Source organism: Melitaea cinxia, chromosome 12 (genome assembly GCF_905220565.1).
Source record: "Melitaea cinxia chromosome 12, ilMelCinx1.1, whole genome shotgun sequence".
Classification (NCBI taxonomy): Eukaryota; Metazoa; Arthropoda; class Insecta; order Lepidoptera; family Nymphalidae; genus Melitaea; species Melitaea cinxia.
Window position 1 is genome coordinate 11,968,813 of NC_059405.1, and position 24,880 is coordinate 11,993,692.

General features: G+C 31.9%; 1 protein-coding gene across 1 annotated transcript in view; it reads left to right on the forward strand.

Moving 5' to 3' along the window:
- The first annotated feature begins 221 nt into the window (after positions 1–221).
- The window catches only part of LOC123658316 (monocarboxylate transporter 3), a 31,015-nt gene continuing 6,356 nt past the window's right edge, over positions 222–24,880 (forward strand). Inside the window, exons 1-4 of the mRNA XM_045593754.1 lie at positions 222–297; positions 1,099–1,189; positions 10,474–10,592; positions 16,784–16,909. Coding sequence (XP_045449710.1) covers positions 1,114–1,189; positions 10,474–10,592; positions 16,784–16,909 — 321 coding nt within the window. The 5' untranslated portion in view covers positions 222–297; positions 1,099–1,113. The remainder of the gene's footprint in view (positions 298–1,098; positions 1,190–10,473; positions 10,593–16,783; positions 16,910–24,880) is intronic.

The window sequence follows — 24,880 nt, forward strand, 5'->3', positions numbered from 1 at the left end:
TAATATTTTAACGCAATTCAGCACAGTTACAATATCGATATCACTCGAAACGTTCGTTTGATTGTGTACGTGTTCGTTTGATTGTGTATTTTGGAAAATAAGAATCAGACAGTTTAAATTTACTTTAACTAGTTTTAAAAGTTCTAACTTTTATTATTTAATCTATTAAATAATAAAATTATTTAGTTTTCTATTTCTGAACCAGACAACGTCGACGTTGTCTTTGACATAAATTTTGTAACCGAATTCATAAAACCTCTAACCAATTCATTACACTTAATGTATATATAAATTTAGGTACGTATCTATATTATTCACATTATAACTCCGCTACTATCGTAATTTAACTCATTCTTCATTTTTAATTATTACTGTATAAATAAATATATAATAAATAAATTTACACAATACACACACGGTCGTCTGTTCCTAAAGTAAGCAACTTAATGTTTGTGTTATAGGCAACAGCCGAATGGTCTAGTTAAAAATTACTAATTTTTTTTCGATAAACATATAAATGATACACACACGCACACACACATATACACCCAGAGTCGGGGTGGGAATCGAACCCACAACCCTCGGAGCAGAAAGCAGGGTCACTACAAACTGCACTAGTCAAAGTAGTATGTTTTTTTTTGTATATTTATTTAAGCTAGTGACAGTCTAACATCTCAATAATATTCATATAATACCTACTAGCTATACCCTGCGCGCGTTGCTACTCTTTTTGATTTGTCGCACCAACTCAGAGACCTTTGTGGGCTCAAGCACAACACTTTGCTGAAGATCATGACATGATCAAATGCATAGTTTACGATTCTATAAAGGACATACAAACAAACATTCATTTATATATATATATAGATAGACGAGTTTAAATGTAAAGATACATATGTAATCGGCCGTTGTTAAGATACATTCAAGATCAGAGTTCAACAAAATTATCGAGTAAATGACGACAGAAGAGAGCACGACCGGACTTATAAATAGTATAATATTTCGATTATTTACATCATCTTATATCCATGATTGTTAAAAAAATTATAAACTTTACATAATGTTTTATGATAATTTGAAATGGCAATGTGTTTGTAGATTATAGATGAAGCTATGTCGCTCCCAGATAGGTTAGGAAATCGCTCAGTTCTGGATTTGGATTTCAATGGATTTAGCCAAGAATTTCACGGTAGGTATCCTACAAATATATATTTATAACCAAATTGAAATTTTATCTATATCTTTCTTTTTTTCTTAAAGTTTTATATTTCACATGTGTTAAGCTTTTACGAATTCAACGTAATATTTACGGATATTTTTCTTTATTTTCTTCTTTAGGCTTTATGGATGGCGATAGTGCTAAATAAGCACAAATTGATTGATTTTGCCCCAATGAAATGACACGTAGCTAAACCTTTTTTTCTTTTAATGTTTAATATAAATAAAATAATTATTCTTATATTTCTTATTTTAAACTAGATTTTTTTAGTATCAACATATCGTTAAATTAAGTATTTGCGCTTATCAATCTTAGAGGCTTATTATAAAAAGCATCAAACACTTTATTATGTCGAATAATAGAAAAAAATAATATGCATACTTTATAAGACTACTAACCAAGATGATTTAAATTTTAAAGTGCTTTTTAAATATTTAAATTGGCATATTTACGCATATCATTAATTTACAATGACTTTTTGTAATTAAGAAACAATCTCAAAACTAGGTTCGATTTATTACAACAATAGAGAATATTACCTTCAAAATCTAATTGAATTCAATAATATAATTTTCACTCGTTTTGATTTGACGTTACTTTTCGAGTAATTTTTTATATGTGACTTACTACATATTGGAATAATTAAAGTAGGTTTTTTAACTTATGGAATAATAATAATTAAGTGGTCAATCAGTTAAAGGACGAAATATTGACTCCTGAACTTGTCCCAATTAGTTTATTATAATTTGTCAATATTTCAGCATTTTTGGCAAAATGCTAAAATACCCAGACTCGTTTGACAACTAATATTAATAAAGTTTTTTTTTCTATTAAAATATTCAAGCTTTCCTGATCGACATTAAAATGTTAAGTCTGTATGTCTATATCTGTATCTAAAAATATTTTACACTATTTTTTTTAATAAAGCATATTGCGCACGGTCATTGGTGAGCGAGGTCAGTCGTAATCATTTATATATTACGATAAATTTGCATTTTAAGAATCTTAACGCTGAATTGTAACGCTGTTATGGTACAAGAATATTAAGATAACTGTATAAATTGATCTAGTAATTAATAAATGTTATGAATTTCAATAATTAACCATTGCAAAACAATATTAGGAATAAAATTGTATCAAAATAATATAATGATTATGTATGATCACAAAATGTGACATTGAATTAGGTCGTAGCATTAGCACTTGCTTTAACTAAATTATTTAGGTATCATATAATATTATACTTGATGTATTATTAAACTAGTAAGTTAAGTTATTACGTTATGAACGTATTACGAACTGTACATACAGACTTCTCTTTTTTTATATTGATTTTGGTAGAGGGTAGAGAGCGTTTGGTAGAGAGTAGGGTAACAAGGCGCTTCTAAAAGTTAAAAAAATGAATTTTGATGCGCATTTTGAGAATTTAATCAAGTATACTAATTTATTTATGTAAAGATAGAAACTTTCTTAGGCCCCAGTCACAATAGCGTATGCCAAGTGTGTCATTCCATGGTTAGGTCAGCGTCCATGGCGGCACGAGCACGCGCCATTTTTATTGTATACTAGCTGTACCCGCGACTTCGTCCGCGTGGAATTTAACAAAATAGTAATTGTTCAGTTCGTAGTTATAAAAAAAATAAAATAAAAGTAGCCTAAGATACTCCTTATTTCATCAGCTATCTGCCATTGAAAGTCCCGTCAAAATCGGTCCAGCCGTTTCAGAGATTAACCGGAACAAACAGACAGACAGACAGACAAAAATTATAAAAAATTGTATTTCGTTATATGTACGCGGTTATTTTAATATTACAAACAGACACTCCAATTTTATTTATTTGTATAGATATAACCTAGCAAGTTAAGCGTGCATGTTCGAAAAAAAGGCCAACAATTATGCAATCAACATCTACAGTAAAAAAGTTCGATGCCAAGCCAATTAGGCATAGGTAATAATAGGTAGTCAAAATGTATCGACAACACAATAATTTCTATTTATAAATGTAGATCTAGCGACTTTCTTCCAGTAATAACAATCTGTAATTATTTCTTGAAATTACTTTTTCCAATAAACCTCTCGGTTCTCTTTAAACATAAAGATTATCTATTTGTTCAACATAATCAGTAAAACCTTCGTATAGGCTTTATAGTTCGAGTTGGTAGAAATAAAACGCTCCTTATATGAAAATGAATGTCCATTGAACATGGCTGTCTACTGGAATATTTCAAGATGTAGACTTGAAAAACATGTAAAATCAGAAATTCATATCAGTATAATAGGAACCGATTAGTTAAAATGGAGTTGCTTTAAATACTTATATTTATGGAAGACATTACAATATTTCTGAATTTTCTTTCTTTTTTATATGAGTTTATTGTTTTAATATACAAGTGTAAATTGTACAACTTAACTCTACTTTTATTTGTACAATCTAAATTCTCCTGAAGAGGAATTACTCTAATGTGCTGGGTGCTCAAGGCAGTAAATGATATAGCCACCCCTCTCTTCCCGTGGGTGTCGTAAGAGGCGACTAAGGGATAACACAGTTCCACTACCATCTTGGAACTAAAAAAGCCGATCGATGGCGGGATAACCATCCAACTACTGACTTTGAAATACACAGGCCGAAGACGGGCAGCAGCGTCTTCGGTGCGGACAAAGGCAGTTCTGCGGTCACCAACTCGCCTGCCCAGCGTGGCGACTATGGGAACTTGGGGAGGCCTATGTCCAGCAGTGGACTGTGATGGGCTGAAGCGCATGTATGGGATGATCTCTTTAGAGATTGTCATCTCATCTTCTAATCTGACTAGTATTGCAACAGCGCATTTGAAATTAGGAATATTTGGCAATCAACGAAAGACAGTACGACGAATGCAATTAAGTTGCTAATTAACTAGCGTACTAATATTCCATACATGTATGTACCATATATAGTATACCATGTATAGAAATTTGAATGTGTAATTAAATAATGCTTGGATGTCTCTAGACTTGCGACTTAAAGATTTATAATTTTCACTTCACTATTTGTTGCAGGATAACAAGTGTCAGTCGCCAAAGTTATCTAAAGTAGGTACATTTTACTACTGTAAACGTGACTTGAGGTTTCATTTCATTTGTTTTACTTATTTAATTGATATGATTTAAATAGTTATCAGTTACATAATGCTCTGTAAAGACTTGATGATTTACCAGAAAAGTTTTGGATGTTTGTTTTAGTTTGATACGATATCTGCTTATCATAAAGTTACGTACCTACCTAAAGTAAAATACATAAATCTAGTATATTTTTTTTATTTACAAGGCTGTGATAGGTAATAAATTTTAATTTAAGCCTTTATTTATTCTAATTGGTATACAATGATTTAATACATATAGCGTAAAAATGTACACAAACTTCATAAATATAATATACGATAATATAATATATATAATGAACCAGATATGACAGATACTACTCAAAACCTAAACAAGATAATAATTATGCAATTATAACTTTAAATATTTGTGTTCGACACAGTTGCTAACAGCTATTTTCCTTAAATGTCAAGTTACTTTTATTTCAGCTACACCTTGCAATTTCACCAATGTGACTTCAAATAATGTTGCAATTATGAAATAAAAAAAGCTTATGTAAAGTCTGTTCAACGAGAAGAGATACCAAATGTAAACAAATCCCATCATTTTTTCGTAGCGACGACGGAACAAACAAAATATAGTCTATCTTTTTCTATCTTGTTTGTTTGCTATCTGCTGCACGTCTCTCTGCAAGGTCGAACGATATTTTAACTGGCCTTGAAAACAATCGGACCGCGTACGGCCCTTTGAATTTGTATTATTTATTTTTATTTCATTTCCTGTCCTGAAGCGCTCGGGTGATTTTTATATTTCGATAATTATTATTTAAGAAGTTTCAAATCTTAAATACATAATTATATTTAATTAATTATATTTAATTCAGTAATTACAAAATATAAGTATATTTTACATTTAAAATGTTTGTGTAAATATAAAAAAAGGTTACAAAACCCTGCATAGTTGAATGACCTCGCATTTGGTTTGTTTACATTTGGTATCTCGGCTCGTTGAACGCACTATAGTGTTTGGGATCTCTATATAATTATTAACATACAGAGTTTAAGAAAAAATTATCTTCCTGTTAAAACTTTCGCTTTTATTTCATTTATAAATTGTATAATAAAATAGAATAAAAAAGTAATATAATTTATTAATATCATTAGATATTATTGAGGTCAACGATGCTCCACTGCGACGGCGTCTAATAACTTCTTAAATAGATGGAATGTGATACTCTATTGATTGTAAAGCGGGGTTTTTACAATTCAATCAAGATTTAAAAAACTTTTATGATCTAATATTATAGAAACTGTGGGTAATAGGTATTTTAATAAATTATCATAATTATACAAAAATACCTATTACGAGTAAAAACGTAAATGCCTTTGACAAACTATGTCAAATATTGTCGTACGTCTAATATTGAAAAATTATAATTATCAAACCTCAAAAATGAAAAAAACGTTAAACGTTGCGTCACAACTTATCGAATATATTGTTTGCTTAGATTTTTGTTGAAACAAGTGAAGTGCGGAGACGCACTTACATTTGCATTTCATATAATTTCAATAAATTTAACAAAAAAAAACCTCATAATGTTTACACGAGGTTACAATTGTTGAATATTATCTTGTTCACAGTAACTTTTCATATACTTATTACACTTTTAGTGGTGTTTGTGATTTACTCGTATTCTTATCTGTGGTCACATCGTGCAGGTCACACGGTTTACGATGTAAACGACATTTCATTTATTTCTAGAGGCGAAGTATTCCATTGCAAATATATATGCGATGTTGCGTTATCAATTATTTATGTCTTATATTATGTACGTAACAAATATTTTATATAATTAATAAAACTATTGCTAACGACCTACTACAAGAATAGAAATGTCTCTTTCCCCATGAAATACATAATCAAAATTATTCAATCAAGTATTTATATATATATATATATATATATATATATATATATATATATATATAAATACTTGATTGCATATATATTCTTATTATATTCTTGATTGCACTTAAAGAAACAAGTAAAAATCATATTTATAAAGAAAGTTGGCAAGGGCGAACTTATCTCTAGAAGAGATCTCTACCATGGTGGTGAAAACTGCTGTTATGGTGGGGCACAGAAGTGCAAGAGTGATTAATAATAGTGATTATAAATCTATAAACTTATTTAGAATTAATAATATAAAATACATGTATACTTGACTACATACACACTTACATTAATATGTACATACATACATAAAATACATACATACATAAATAAATGTATGTATATTGAGAGTATATCCATTATGAGAGGTTCCTGAATTCGGAGAAAAGATGATTTCTTAGCTTGTCCTTAAAAGCATAAATTGAAGTGCTTTCTTGGATCGCTTTTAATAAACGATTCCAAAGCGGTTCAGCACGTATAGTGAAGGAATTGAGTATGAAGTTGGTGTCATGTCTGGGGACTTCAAGTATCGATGTGATGCAAGACCTCCTAGAACGTGTTGGGGTAGGAAGATGATGGAAACGGGACCGAAGGAAGGAGGGAGAATTTTGATCATGGAAGAAAAGAAAGAATGTGGATTGGGAGCCACTTAAGTTGAGTCCGAAATTGGGAGACGTGATCGTATTTTCGTAAACCAAAGATAAAGTGTATCGCAAGATTTTGTAAACGCTCTAATTTAATAAGTAGCTCTTGTGTCACATCTAAATAGCACACATCTGCATAGTCGAGGATAGGTATAAGAAGGGATTGCGCAAGCAAAATTTTGGTTTTAAGTGGAAGAAAGTATTGAAGACGCTTAAGACAGTGGAAAGTGCATCCTTTTGCTGACTTCGCTGACATGAGCTATCCAAGATAAGTTTTTATCCAAAATCAAGCCTAAGTTTTTAACTTTGTCACAATAGGGTATCGGTGTGCCACGGTACAAGATAGGAGGTATTGATTCCCAGTCAATAAGATTTCTCAGACGGCTGCTACCAATACCTATTGTCTGAGATTTTATGGGATTTATAATAAGTCCAAACGATTTGGCCGATACATAGCTTGCAGCAAGGTCTTTATTAAGGTGGTCGATAGTCTTATTTAACTTAGTCAGTCCAAAATGTCGGTATACTTGTAAATCGTCTGCATATAGGTGGAAGGGAGAAGAAACAGCATTTGAAATATTATTAGTAAAAATAGAAAAAAGTAGCGAGGAAAGTACGCCGCATTGTGGAACACCAGCAGTCAAACTTAACCAATTGAATGAGTTGTTATCAGTCGCTACTGACTGCTGACGCCCAGAAAGATATGAGTGAAACCAGTCAATGCAAGTAGGTGAGATGTTAACTGAACGAAGAGTGCCAAGAAGTATGTCATAGTCTACAGAGTTCAAAGCGCTACTGAAGTCCAGCAAAATCATTGCAGTGAGCCTGGTGTTATCCATAGCCCACCGAATGTCCTCCGTTACATTGAATATCGCTCCAACAGTGCTGTGGGAGGGACGGAAACCAGATTGATAGGGGCATAATAGAGAGTTGGAAATAAGGTAAGAATAGAGTTATTGGTGAACTATAGGTTCCAAGACTTTTAATAAAATGGGAAGGATAGATATAGGGCGATATTGAGCAGGAGATGAGGGATTTGAAGTTTTAGGTAATGGTATGACGATTGCTTTCTTCCAGAGCGATGAGAAAACATTGCATGACAGTGAGAAGTGATGTGTGTGATCACAGATGCAATGTTCTCTAGCACTGGAAGAATCATCTCAAGACTGAGATTGTCACTACTGTTATGTTTTTTATTCTACACTACCCAACAACTACAATAGCCTTGGTGGAGATAGAGCGGACACACTTTTTCACCGTTTCTGCATTGACTAATTTGAAGAAGAACTGAGGTAGGTTAGATGGAGCCTGACTATTTAAAATAGAAAGAGTGGATGTTTTAACATGGGTGTCTAAGAGATGGAGTAGTGAAGTGAGAATTTTGGGGTAAGATTCTGAACTGAATTATGAATGTAGCGGCGTTTAGCATCCCTAAATATCCTGTTGCAGAGGTTACGTAGAGTTTTATACTTGGTTAAAGTTTTAGGGGTTGCAATTTTTTTATATGCTGTTTTAGCCCGGTCGCGCTTAGCTATGGTCTTCTTGATGAAAGGAGTTAACCACGTGGCTGGAGCAAGTTTAATTCGTACAGGTCTTACGGGGGCATATATCTCATAAATCTTAATCAGTTCAGTAGTTAGTGAATGAACCATAGTGTTGATGTCGTTTGCGTTATATATATAAGAACTGTAATGTTCTTTACAGTTCTTTCCTACCTTAAGCGTTCTAGATCTAACTGCTTGAAATTGCGCTGTAGAAGGACTTTGCCTCTGATTTTGGGAGGACGTACTTTGCACTTAATAAGGATTAGGGCATGATAGGAAAAAGGGGAAGTCATTGGTCCACGAGACACAACAAGATTAGGATATAGTTTTACGTAAAGACCTGTCATAGCCAAAAGTTGCTTGGTACTATTGCTATGTTTTGTTATTTGTGCTGTCGTTTTTCCAAATAATAAATAAATAAACAAATAAATATAAGTAAAAAACGAATATAAATTTTATCTGCAGTATTATGATTCCATATCCGTCTATGGAAATAATATACATAATACAATAAAATATAAACAAAATTTCGAATTCAAATATGCAAATGCAAATAATCGTTGCATCTTTATAGAGTACCAATGTACGTAAGCACGTTTTTTGGTATACATGTTTGTTTTCCTGTAAAGTAGAATCTCGATTTCTCCCATCACTATTAAACACTAGACGACCTAAAAAAAACTTTAGTTACATAAAATAAAACTAAAAGCTGCTTAGTATTTTGTTACGTCAAGTGAGACTCCTCTCCCCTCTTGTCTGCGAAAGTATTTTATGAAAGGTCCCATATCCATATTGTCAAGTATAAAACAAATATTGACTCGATAATAAAACAATAAATTGTTGCTCAATTTTCGGTAATAAAAATGTTTGTATTATTAAACATTAAAATGAAACCGCGGTCGAAACAATCCGGTTTCGGTTTGTTCAATTCGCTTTTCAATTATAATTAATTATTTGTCCATGAAAAAACGTTAACCATTGCGTCACAACTGAACGAGTATATTGTATGCTTAGGTTTTTGTTGAAACAAGTAAATTTAGGAGACGCGCTTACATTTTCATTAGATATAATTATTATAATTATCGATTTTATATAAACGATTATCTTAAAATTCAACAAAAAATTAAATTATTAATTTATAAAAAATAAGTAACATATATGTCGTATTTCTTCAATGACGTTGTTATAGATGGAATTTTCTTGAATTTGTTTCGCTCGTTTCAGTTGTAGCGTAGTATTAATAATAACCTGTATCTAAATTCCTTTCTAAATACAAAAGAATCATCTTAAAAACAGGTATATTATCTTTATAGAACTTAAAAACAAGACAATCAATTTAAATACTGTATTAATATAATTACAAATAGAGACCAAACGATTTGTTTGCAGTTCGCCTTATCTCTTAAAACAGATCTAAAGCCTATTAGATGACATAAAAAAAAAAACAAGACATTGAACTTTTATCATCACTGATGCTAAAACTACCTATAAAGTTTCAAAAATAATACACTATACTTATTAAAAATATATAAATTACTTCATTTAAAATATGAAAGATCGAGATAATCAATTACAATTTTAAAGAATGCAATGCTACTGACAATTGTAATTGATGTAGCATTGAAGATTTTCTTTTAATGTTTTTGCAAATATTTATGCTTTGTTTCGATCATTTGACAAACTTTTATACAACCTTCTCTCGTCAATAAGCGTGAATAAAAAAATTCATAATAGCTTTTCAATAACGTATGCAAATCAATTAAAATTTTTGAAATCGTTTTCAATGACGTAAAAAATTCCAATTGTTTCAACTGCAAACATTAACAACTGTAATTATCAATTGTGTAGTATTTTAAATAAATTGCAATTGACTGTCTCAGAACCCCTTTCTTAAAACAATATTTTGAGCTAAAAGTTACATCATCAAAAAGTAGTCTAAAGATTTTTTTTTTCATATTAAGTTTAATATGATTTTATTACATTACGCAAACGCTACAAAAGTAACAACATAAAGGTCGTTATTATTAATTTCAGGCTATACCATGGTACAGAGAGTCGCCACAGATGAGCGTCCCTTCGAGACACCCTCGTCGGATGAGAGCGGCCTGGGGAGAGATTCACCCAGCGATGCCTCGGAACCAGAGGCAGCACTGGTAAGAACATAGCTAATATCATAAACTAACATACTTTCTACCATTTCAAAATAAAGGATCACTTGACTGAAAAAACCGCCATAACTAATGATAAGTTAAGTTTTAATATCCCCCAAATAGGTTGACTTTAACGGCTAATATTCTGCGCTTGTTAGCCCAATTGTTTCTGAATTATATAACTATTTTAGTGAATAAAAAAACTCAATAAAAGAAATATAATAATTTCTTAGTTATATTATTTATATATATTATAATACGTGAGGCAAAAACTTTGTACCCCTTTTTACGAACATTACGTGGATGGTGGAGTATGAAAATTCGCACACTTATAGTTTACATAAAAAAAGTGCAGAATGCTAATTTTTTAATTAATTAATTTAACAATATTTGTACACTAGGATAGCAAAAGGAAATAGCTCTTATAAACAATGCTAGTACAAGGCACTACTTACCCCATGATGGAATCTCTTCCAGTAGTCCTGCTACAGGAAACTTATAAAACAGTCGCAAAATTAGCGTGTACAATCTAAACATGTAGATAATAAAAATATAATATAAATGCATAATTATACAATATATAAATGCACACATACATAATAATCTATACACACGTAGATACAAATAATACGATACTTATACATACACGCATACACATATAGATACATAATATAATACATACGATAATATATTCCAATACCCATAAGGACACTTAATTAAACTGGACACTTGATTTTAGACTAGGATTGATTAAGGTAGAATTTTCTCACTCTTTTCTTAAATAGCGATAGTGTTTTGCAATCGCGAATTTCATATGGTAGGGAATTCCAAAGTCTAACGGAATGTACAGTAAAGGAATAAGAATAAAAATCGGTACGGTGGGTGGGCATCTGAAGAAGAGAACGTTTAAGAGATCTGCACGGAGAATCATCATCGCGAGAGAAAGAAAAGCGGTCTCGTAGATACGAAGGAGAACGAGGATTAATAAGAGTCTTAAAAAGGAAACAAAGTATTCTAAAATTTCTACGATGGCGGATAGGTAGCCATTGAAGCTGCTTACGAAAGTGACATGATCATATCTTTTAAGCCAAAAATGAAACGCAAGCATAAATTTTGTAGTCGCTCAAGCCTGTTAATTAATTCTTCGGTGACATCTATACAAGTGACATCGGCGCAATCAATGATCGGATGTATGAGAATTTGCACAAGAGAAACTTTATTCTTGAAGGGTAAAAAATTTTTGTAGACTGACCTCATTGATATAAGCATTCCAGTTAAGATTGGAGTCAAAAACAACACCTAAGTTCTTAGCCGAGTCGGAAAAAGTAATAGAAACGCCTTCGACGGTAATAGGGGGTAGTTCAGCTATATCAAGTCGAGAGCGAATGCGTTTACTACCTATGATTAATGCTTTAGTCTTTCCCGGGTTAACAGAAAGACCGAAACTATCAGCTCATTCAGTAATACGCCTTAGATCATCATTGATGGAGATAATAGCAGACGCGACATCATGTAACTTACAATGGCGATATATTTGCAGATCGTCAGCATATAAGTGGTATTTGGAAGATATGACCTTGGTGATCGAGTCAATAAAAACTGAAAAAAGAAGAGGGGAAAGTACGCCACCTCGGGGAACTCCCACAGTAAGGTTGCACCAGTTGGAATATGATGTATTTACTTGAACGCGCTGTGAACGATTCCGAAGATAAGATTCAAACAACGCTAACGCGGATAAAGAAGTATTAATATATTTTAGTACGCCAAGAAGGATGTCGAAGTCGATAGAATTGAAAGCATTACTAAAATCAATAAGTATAAGGATTGTAAGCGATTTATTCTCCATGGCTAAGCGAATATCATCAGTTACGTCGATAAGAGCCGAAGTTGTGCTATGGCCTGGACGAAAGCCAGATTGATATGAATTGAGAAGATCATTAGAGTATAAAAAGAAAGCAAACTGCTTGCGGACAATGCATTCAAAAACTTTAGAGAGAGTAGGCAATATGGAAATAGGTTGGAAATTAGCTAAAGAAGAAGGATTGGTAACTTTAGGCAAAGGAATTACATTTGCTTGTTTCCATAAATGTACAAAAATATGGTTAAGAATCGGTCATAAGAAAGGAAGAATCAGCGTAATCATTTTCAAACATAAGTTGTCATTGCTAGCGGCCTGCGATGAAATTGAAAGGACTGCAATTTTAATATCTGAATCAGCTATAGGTGTAAAGGAGAATGGATTATTGGGTGATGGTAATTCTGATAAATATTTTAGAGTGCCTTTTTTGACATTAGAACACAGTCTCGTAGGAGATTGGGAAAAAAAAATTTGTTGAGAGCATCTAAGTCAAAATCGCTAGGTGAAAGGATAGGTGATTTACTGATACCCACGGACTTAAAAAATTTCCACACGTCTGCAGTACTTCTATTTTGGAGAGAAGAGTGAAAATATTGACGTTTGGCGGCACGACAAAGACGGTTGCATCGATTACGAAGAGTTTTGAATTTTTCGAGATTACTTTCGGAAGGACAAATTTTGAATTTCCTTTTAGCGCGATCTCTAAATGCCATTAAATATAATTTGCTAATTTTTTTATAAAAAATACATGTATTTGACACACGCACGCATATATACTCTTTTGTTTATTGTTAAAGTATGTGGTCAAATTCAGAATAGATTATAGATTACTTAAATTTGTGATTATGGAAGTATAATAACAGATAGTATTTGGCAACAGAACCATAATAATTTTCAAACTTATAATTTAAATTCATTATTATGGTCGAAAGTCGACCACTAGGCGACCATATCTTTCCTATATATATATATATATATATATATATATCCTATATATATATATATATATATATATATATATATATATATATATATATATATATATATATATATATATATATATATATATATATATATATATATAGGAAAGATATTGTAATAATAAAGTGTTTACGTTACAAACTGTACTGGCATGCTCGCATTATTTCGAAACGACGAAAATATATCCTGTCACTACCCGTCAAACTAACAAAAATTCAACACAGCCAAATTTAAAATAAAAAATGGAGCTCAACAACATGCCCTTTAAATCTATCTTGCTTTTGCTATGTCAATATCTTATAAACCTTATATAAATATTATAATAGTATGGATAGTAAGCTATCACATCTGCGTAGTTCTTTCTGGATTTGAAAAAATCCAATGTCGTTCACCAAGTTCTCATAGAAAAGCTGTTAGAATACAGACGGATCCAATCGAAAAGAAATCAGAATGTATAGAAGCTTGCACCTGTGACTCACCTAAATAATAAATTGAAAATTTTCAAACGCCATCAAGACTAATTCCAAATGAGGCAAGTGTCAACATAAATAAATAGATGAATAGAAATAAATTGAGTTATCAGTTCAATAAACTTAACTTCAAACTTTAATTTCATTTCGAAATTAATTTCACACGTTACAATGACAGCTTTTGAAAAAAAAATAAGACGAAAAAGGAGACTACGCAAGATCGCTGAAAAGCTGATTGATGCTTGTCTATTAGCCACTATTACCGTAGCATTTGTTGAAATTTCCATGACTGTTCTACTTATTTTATTGTAACTTTGAATCGACAGACGAAAACAAAATGACGTTACATAGAATGTGGCAAAATAAAACGAAAATTTTTAAAAGAGCTTTTTCGTTCACTATAGATGTTATTATCTGGACTGTGTTTATTTTTGGAACATATATTTTGATATCATTGTAAAGGTGAACAATATGTCAGATACAACATAAATTGTTTACTTTGTGGAAAAATCAACAAGAATATTGATAGAGATGCTCGCAGCCTGAATGTCAGTCATCATAAGGAATACTTTAACAATTTGAATACGTATAATTAAAATAGTTTTGTTTCAATAAAAACTAGTTTTATTTTTGATTCATGTAAAAGACGTAATAATTACCTACTAACTGAAATTTATATATAGGTGAATTCATCTCTCACCTTCGTTTCGCCGACGATATTGTCATCTTTGCGGAGACGCTGGATGAGCTAGGCCAAATGCTGGTCGGCCTAAACGAGTGCTCCCGACGTGTCGGTCTCTGTATGAACTTGGATAAGACGAAAGTTATGTTTAACAACCAAGTCATACCGATACCGGTATCGGTCGATGGTACCTTTCTCGAAGTTGTTCAGGATTATATTTACCTAGGCCATACTATCCAACTAGGCCGCAACAACTTCGAGAAGGAGGGCCGATAGGAGGACTCGGTTGGGCTGGGCGGCGTTTGGCAGACTCCGTCGAGTCTTCACTTCGAAGATTCCGCATCCACGTGTTAACATACGGAGCCGAGACGTGGACACTGGTGAAGGAACTGGTCCACATGTTTAAGGTCTTTCAACGTGCAATGGAACGGGCTATGCTTGGGGTCTCTCTCAAAGATAGGATTAGAAATGAGACTATCCGCGAGAGAACGAAAGTAACCGACGTAGCCCACAGAATTAGCAAGTTGAAGTGGCAGTGGGCTGGTCATCTGTGTCGCAGGACCGATGGCCGTTGGAGTACACGGGTCCTAGAGTGGAGACCGCGTCTTAGCAAACGCAGTGTGGGACGTCCTCCGGCCCGTTGGACCGACGATCTACGTAAGATTGCCGGTGTAGGCTGGATGAGGCTTGCGGAAGACCGGGATGCCTGGCGCGAACTTCGGGAGGCCTATGTCCAGCTGTGGACTGCGATAGACTGAAGTGAAGTGAAGTGTGAAATTTATATTGATTAATAGTTTATTTGGTGAAGGAAAGTTAACAAGTCCTATATCTGAAAATAAAATAAAAAACAACGGACCCAATCAAATAAAAAACGGTTATCTATTAATAGACTTATATAGCTAAAATGCCTAATGGATTTTTCACATGTTATTTAGGAACTAAAATATAAATTGTAAAAATTATAATTATATTCATAAGGTTTATTTGTACCTGATTATTTTAATAACTGGTTACGAAAGCTATTAACAATCTTGAAAAATAACTTAAAAAATCTAGTTTAATCTAGTTTCTACAATTTTAAAGCTAGTATGTATGTGTATGTATATTAATATTTAAATATGAATTACAACTCGACACCACCGTTTCTGATAAAAACATTTTACACCAAAATATGTTACTACCTTTATAAAATTAAACAGATTGTTGCAAACGAAAATAGTAAATCAATATATAAACAATAATATTTTCTTGTAATTTTTCCATCATTAGATTTGAATTGGACAGAATATTTTCACCCTAATGATACAAATGCTCCCCTGTTATAGTGACTTTAAAAAAATTAAAACCATTTATTATTTCAAATATTAATTATTTCATATATAAAAGTAAAAAAATTGTAAGAAAAAACTAAGTACGTGATTGTTCATAAAAAATTAACGTCAGAATGCCTGATTGTGTAATAACGTCTGTCAAAATTTCGGAAGAACTGGGAGACGTAAAAACGGCTAGCGAAGAAGACTGCGTGATGTATCGCTTTCTTTTGCATTTGTAAACGTGTTTATTTTTCGTTCTTTACGAAATTATATTTATTTTTATTATTAATTTATTAACAACTTTATAGTTTACTTTAAGACTAGTACAAAATACAAATAGTTGTCTTATTATGTTTTATTTTATAACATACATCTTAGTCTGAACTCTATCTGATTTTTAATGAGCTAATATACTTTACCCAATGAGATAATATACTTTACTCAATGAGATAATTTACTAAGTTTTATTGTAAAAGAAAAGTATTGTTGTATTCAGATTAAAAATGTGTTCTTGTGTTTCATAATCATGAGACTGTAACTTCTGGAAATTTACATTTTTTTAACTACACATTTTATATCTGGTCTATTTACCTAATATTTACAAGCAGAAGAGATGGTTTGAATGTTAATCCCGGAATCAACTGAGCCCATTTTGTTATTGTATTCTAAAGGTTGTACGTTATAAATCATGATATTGTAAAGGGATTATTAACCGTAAACGTAGTAACCAGCTATTATTAACCGTAAGCGATAGTGCGCAGGTGGTCTAGTTTCTAACATGTCATTATGTTAAAAATACTTTGTTTCGCATTATTATGAATTTTTTTACTTAAAATAAATACAGATGTTAGCCTGACGACACAGCTAATTTTTTTAACATTTTGTTTCAGGTGGTACCACCAGATGGTGGTTGGGGATGGGTTGTGGTAGCGGCATCATTTATGTGTAATTTCATTGTAGATGGGATTATTTTTTCCGGTGGGATGCTGCTGACTCCCATACAAAAAGAGTTTAATGTAAGTTAACTTATTTATTTTTATAAAATGTTGTTATTAATTTAATCATAACTAGCATTTTTCGCTTTATTTCTTTCTTTGTCAGATAATGAAATATCAGACTTGCAAAATTAAATCAGCAATGACATTTTATTTATATTTCTAATACATATATAAAAACTATTTGCATATGATTAAAATTTTAATTGTCATAAATTATAATATAGATACTTGTAAAGATCTAGAGACGGTCACGTGTTTTAAATTTCTATTACTCGAACATTGCCACGCCTTCACTCGGAAACTCGCGTCACAACCGTGCCCCCGACGTCTAGAAACGATACATAATATCGACGATTCATTTTGCAATAACCGATTCAAAAAGCCGATACGAAAAAAAAAAAAATAAATATATTATACAATATATAATATTCTATATATTATTTAATTGTTTCTAAGGTAAGCAACCTTAATGCTTGTGTTATAGGTAAAAGGCGTCTGCTATAGCTAACTTTTTTTATTTATAAATATACATACATAGAAATATTACGTATATAAATAAAAAGTATAAATACAAAAATTATACCCACTCTCTCTAAGGGGCGGAGCAGAAAGCACTACAAACTGCGCCAAATGGCTATTCATAGAATGAAAACTTGATTTTTTTTTATCGTGATATTATTAAACATTAATTAAAACGGTTTTATTAATACTATTTAATAAGGAAAAAACTCTACCAGTTTTTTATACCTTTGTAAACAATTATCAACACGTCATAAACCAAATGAGATAAATCTTTATTTTATATGATCATATATACTTTTTTGAGTAATAGGTCCAAAAGAAATAAATTGTTTTCTTTCAGTTGGTATCATTTATAACAGTGTTATGCGTTTTCACAAACAATAAGTAACACATAAAGATTTTTCTAAAAACTCGTTTATGTTTTTCTTCTGCATCAAAAAAAAGTGGCAATTATCCAAGGTGGCTTAGAAGTAGGTCATAATGGGAATGACTCTATCTTGTGACTGTTAATTGACTGACAAGACTCAAATGACATTTATGTGTCGGACAATGTTCCACATTTTCGTACAAAAAAGTGTTATCATATCGACCAATCTTTGGTCGCATTTAGCATTTGAATTTAATTTTTAATTAATTTAATAATATATTTTATCGTATGTTTGCATAGTTATTTGAATATTGAGTAGATATCAGTGTGACCAGATTTAAATCGAACATTATGCCAGCTACTCGTCTAAATTCTGCTATTTGTTTTTGTATTTTTTTTTTAAATTCTGATAATCGATGGAGTCATAATTCGTACGAAAATTTAAAATAAAAAAGGGCAAATTAATTATTTGAAATATTTATTAACCAATTATAGCTTCTAATTTTCTGTGGCGTCAGTGTTTTTTATATAAAGTTGTCGAGCTTTGTGCTGCCTTTACCATATATTTGGTGGCGTAAAATTGACGCATCCACCTTGTTCTGTAACTGCCTGTTTCACATGTAGAATTGCAGCAACATGTTCATCCGCAGGTCGGTGTTTATATTGTTCATTTGTGAAAATAGACGCTCACAAGCTTGTATTAGACAGGCAAAATCATCATGGCCTTTGCCCAACCAAGTGCGGATACTTTTTAGACCTACTCGTATCAGCTTTCGTAATTTTTAAAATGTGGCCCCAAAACATTTCTGTGTTCATACTCATAGGCGTGGGATAAGAAGTTCTTCTAGATTCTAATAGATCGGTCGCTGCTTTGTCTAATTTAAGCTCCTGATATTCGGAGTCAATTGTTTGTATGTCAGATTTGTTAACCAAATTAAAAAATTTAGAAACAGTTCTGGCCAAACTTGTGAATTCTTTGTATACAACGTTTTGTTGGTCAAGAAATTGCATTTGCTTAAATAGTTCATTAAGACGTAGACTTGACTTTAGTTCAACGCAAAAGGATTTCTCTAAAATGTGCTCGAGTACTGCCAGTGCAGAAAGAAAAATCTGATATTGTTTTGATAAAAGTAAAATATATTTTTAACGCTAACTGAAACATAGTTGATTGTTAAATCCTGCTATAATTCTGCGAAGGCTTTATAAAAATTTCCGCCAAGAATTTCCTTATTTTCAGAACTGCGACACAATCTGCTAAACCTTAAATTGGGGAATGTAATTCTGCTAAAATCGCAGAATTCTGCTAAATCTGGTCATACTGGTAGATATTCCTTTATGATTTTCTTAAATGGTGTACCGCTGCCGTCTCGAAGATTACGATCCATATTTATTAAACTTTATAGTATGTAGACACATAATTATGATAGCGTAATTAATACAACAAGTGAAATAGCCGTTAAGGAATTTTGTAATCAAAATTATTTTTGTATTGAAGTCAAGAACGCGAAAAGGCTAGATTAAAATAAGTTGTAGTTTTCTGTTAACGTTCTGATTACCGACCGTCACAACAATGTCGGTGTCAATTACCATAATGTTAAGGCCAAGGCCTCAACGCCGGCGTAAGAAACTTATTAACTCATTCATATTCTTGAATTTGGTAATATTTGTCAGTAATACCGTAGCGTGCAACGTTGTTATTCCTTAGACTGTGGGCCTGTTTCATCAGTTGTAAGTAACGTTATTTGACGGACGACAGTTTCCGACGTAAAAGTTTTTGATTCATTTTTCTTTTTACCATTAAATTCTATTATATTTATGAGATACTATCTGACTCCGCAAACGTTGTTTCGTCATAGGTATATGTTATTAACCCCCTTTATCCCCCCCCCCTTATAACTTAGGGGTATGAAAAATAGGTGTTGGCCGATTCTCAGACCTATTTATATCGTATTCCGTCAAATACCGTTATCCACAACTGTTGAGAAAAGCCATGTTCCAATACCGTTGATGTATGATAAACATACTTTAAATAATTAATCATTGAACTTCTCATGTTAATGTGAAAATTTTAAAATGTATTTATGTATAAATTTAAATAACGTTTCACACACATATAAATAATGTAAATGTCTCTAATGAATTTGTCGACTTCTTTTTGTTTAACCTAAATCGTAACGGGATTATGTTTGCATATTTTTAATGGAAGAAAAAATGGAACTTGTTTATATACTATATTCATATTATTTAAAGCTTTCGTTAAAGTTATTATTTGCTTTAACCTCTTATTCTAATATTTCTTAGAAATACTTCAAAGATCGCCAAATAAAATGTGGATATCTTTAAAGCTTTAAAGATATCTTTATTTTTAATTTTTTATATATATATTATTATATCGTTTAGATTAGTTCTGCCTTAATGCTGACGTCAAACAAACTTGCGGGTTGTCGATGAGACGGTGACGCCAGCCAATTAATTATCATACATACTCGTATTTACGACTTACACGTTCGGTTGTCCTTAATGCGTGGAATTATCCCGCAGTCACTTAGGTACATTTATTTACAGATTAATTTATTGTCGAAAATACCTATTTCTTTTTTCATATAAGTTATTATAATTATAGAAATATTGCCAAATAGTTGTATTATTTCAATATTATTTAACTAGAATTTCATACTTAATTCGTCGGTGTTTTGTTTCAATTGAGAGAAGGAAGAAAGAAACATCATAATACAGCGCTGCTCACTGGCACAATCAAATTTATTGGCCTTTTTAGACCAGCAAAAGTTCGTTTATCAACATTTAATTAAAATGTCACGTTTGTTTAAACGTGAAGCTTTCGATTGGCGAAAGTGCAGTAACCCGAGTACATTAAGCACAGAACAAACCACGAGAGGGCAATGTACTATGGAGGTCTCGAGACGCCATTCTTGCATTTCTGATTTGTATTTGTATCGATACAAGTGAATTCCAGTGAATTCGGGTACGATTTATGAAGTACCGTAAGTATTACAAACTGCACAAATCCACCTCCTGCTAATTTCCTGTTAAGCGAATGTAAATGGTGCAAGATTAATAAAAATGAGGACAGTTAGCTATATCAGAAGTTGGAGTGCTTTTATGAAATAATTATTGGTGGAAACTTTGCTGGATTTTGTAAAATTAATTTGTGTTAAAAAAAATTTTATTATGTATATCTGTTTGTTTCCCAAATATTAAATAAATAAATAAATCAGATAAAACTTTTGCCTTAATTAAACTACAAGTATAAATAAGAAAATTCTTGCAATAAATTATTTTATGTGGGAAATCTGCGTTACGACAACAGCTAACAGCTTATTGTTAAAAAAATATAATTATCGACTTTTTAGTTCATAAAAGTATTAAAACGTTTTATAAAGTAAAAGCCGAGCAAATGATATATCAAAGAGGTATCATATGGTACCGCCTGCCCAGCGTGGTGACTATGGGCAACACACATGAGTTCACGCATTTTTGGCGCGAACTTGTGGAGGCCTATGTCCAGCAGTGAACTGCAATAGGCTGGAATGATGATGATGATGATGATGATGATGATGATCATATGGTAAGGTAAGTTTTGAAGTTTAATGCGTAAATTGTAATTATTATCCCAATGTGAATGTTTTTAACTTTTGGTTAATTACCAAGATACAGAATTAGGTGCTAGGGGATATTTCTATTCGTGTTGTATGTGACATGTATGTTTGGAGATGTTTGTATACACACCTATTGGATCAAAGCAAATTTTTGGAATTTACTCCTTAATAATTGTGTTTGCTCGCAAACGAAAAAAAAACCGACTTCAATCACATCGACGAGTCATACAACGTAGGTAGACGAAAAAATAGCCAAGTAACTACGCGTTATCAAAGATTACTCAAAAAGTAGTTATCAGATTTCGATAAAATTTATATGTGACCACATAATGAACATCAACTTTCGATTAAATTTAAAATTATCAAAATCGGTACACCCAGTAAAAAGTTATTGCGGATTTTCGAGAGTTTCCCTCGATTTCTCTGGGATTCCATCATCAGATCCTAGTTTCCTTATCATGGTACTAAACTAGGGATATCTACTTTCCAACAAAAAAAGAATTATCACAATCGGTACATCCAGTAGAAAGTTATTGCGGATTTTCAAGAGTTTCCCTCGATTTCTCTGGGATCCCATCCTCAGATCCTGGTTTCCTTATCATGGTACTAAACTTGGGATATCTATTTTCCAACAAAAAAAAATTATCAAAATCGGTACAGCCAGTAGAAAGTTATGCGGTATAATACAACGTGGGTCGACGAAAAATGCGTCAAGTAAAAACGCATTATTAGATATAACTCGAAAAGTAGTAGTTAGATCTCAAATAAATTTAAATGGGATCAATTGACACACACCACCTTTCGATTAAAAAAAAATGTCAAAATCGGTCCACACGGTCAAAAGTTCTGATGTATGTTACATTAAAAAAAATACAATCGAATTGAGAACCTCCTCCTTTTTTGGAAGTCGGTTAAAAAATACAGTCGAATTGAGAACCTCCTCCTTTTTTTGGAAGTCGGTTAAAAACGATATAAATCCCGCGGTATGAAAAATATACGTAATCGTGTGAAACACTAATGCAAAGCAGTAACACTAAGACGTGCTTACGACTGCTGACGATGAGAGTCATGTTTCGTCGTGCAACGTCTCTTTCGAGAAGAGATAATTGTATTTTGATATACATGGTTACCTGTATTAAGGAGTAAGCTCCAGTTGCAAGCTGATCTGAGCACATACTTTTTGTCTCATATTATTTTATATTAATCTAATTACAAAACAAAGATAAACTACATTTAAAATAAACTGATACTATAACTACAAATTACAAAAAAAAAAAAAAAATAAATAAATAAAAATGTCATGCGTTTTCCAAAAGTTTTTATAACTGAATGTCATTCTATAACATTTATTCGCTTGTAAAGACTAAAAATCATAAAATGAAAAACATAGATCATAACACGAACCAAAAAGGTACTTTGCAACTTTTATAACTTTATTTTGGATTTTACCTATATCTTGTTTTAAAATACCGCGTTCGACCGCGTTCGTTCTTGATTGATAACTATTGTTAAAGTATTGCACAGCAGGACATATCCCGCTTAAAATCCGAAGCAGCCGTCTGAGGAAGTACCAAAACCTCACAGAAGATCACAGCTAAATAATAAGTACTACTTGCTAGTAGTCCTAAGGCAAGTAGAGTCGGCAACGGGCTTGCGATACTTCTGGTACCGCTTACCATCATGTGAGTCGTACTTTCGTTTGCCAACATATTCATATAAAAAAAAATATGATTATCAATAAAGAAAATATGAAGGAACATTCGTAAAACAACTCGACAATTAATTAATTTAAAAATAGTCCAATTTAAAATAAGCCGTTGAGCGTGAATCGTTTATTATAGTTGGAATAGTTATTAACTAATGGATTTACTATTAACTCTATTATCGCCAATTCTAGTCTTATCCATTTGTGACTACTCACATAAGTCAGGAGAGAATATTTTACGAGTAACTAGAATCTACATGTTTTGTTATAAAAAAGCTTAATGTTCTAAAAACTGGTAAATAAATATGTTATCAACCATCGTTACCAAAATTTGAATATATGAAATAGACAAGACATAACGATAACACTCTGTAAGCGGAAGTATTGATAAGTTTATTAGATTAGGTTATTTACACAACATTTCTCTACTTACTTCGTCAAACTGAGTTGTGTATTTGAATTTAACTATTACATATGCTTACAGTTACTATTTTAGTACTATAACGTAAAATGTTAGTAAAGTGGCCTTACCAGTAAGGGCCTTGTTTGTAATGCAGAAGCTATTACCTACGACGCCCGTCCCGTTAAACTAACAGCTAGCGAATGACCTAACGCGTCACGTGCATTCCTGAAGTAAATACATTAATACTACTAGAATATGTGGAAGACTTAAAAACGTGCTATTACATCCAATCTGATGTTTTTTTAATAAATGCAGTTTTAACACTTAATTTACATAATGCAACAAACATGGCCCTTATTTTATAGTACTTAAGAACATATTTTTTTTCCTTTATAGTAGACATCGTTTTAATTTAAAAGTATAACTTAACTTAAAATATTTATCAATTTCCATGTATTAACTCCTTTCATTTTAGATAATTTAACACATAATTTCTCATACAAAAATAGTTACTATATGTCAAGTATCTACTTAATAACAATTTTATATGATTGTACTATATCAAAATATGAACGTGCAACGTCCAACAAACGAACTATATTATTTTATATGAACTCGTTTAGAATGTTAGAGTGAAACATAAGCCTGTAACTACACAATATGTCTAGATATCAAGTGCATTGCGGTATCAAGCGTTGTATGATAAGCGCCATACCCTTCAAACACAATTGTAACTTTCGTGATAATTGTGTTTGATCGCAAATGAAAAAAAAACCGACTTCAATTACATGAACCAGTAATACGACGTAGGTGGATACAAAAATGGTCAAGTAAATACGCATTGTTAAAGATAACTCATAGTGTACTCCTCAGGTCTCAATCAAATTTAAACGGGATCATGTGATAAGCACTAGCTTTCGGTTAAAAAAGAATCGATTATAAAAGAATATTACGCTTAACCATAGTATTTCATCTTGTAGTTGGGTTATATTTAATAATTAGCGTCGTATTCTTTACTAAAGATATTTTAACATATAATAATAATTAAAGTTTTATTTTTGTCTCGTAATTGACGAACTGGGTATTTTTATTAAATGAGAACAATGCCAGTTTTAACGGCAAGTTTAAACATGTTGTTAGTTGACGTCTGCTACTTTAAAAGGTTAACAGAGTTTTCAATGGAATTTAAGGCGTGTTTCGTATGCAAAACATATTATGTGGGTCGGTAACTCGGCGAGTAGACGATTAGGTACTACTTGTTTTTAAGAGGCGGCGCTATGCTCTTCCGGATATTAAACTTAATCCCTATCACTTTTATTAAATTCAACGTGTTTAAACGAATATGTCACTTGTCACTGTAACTAACAAGGCCACC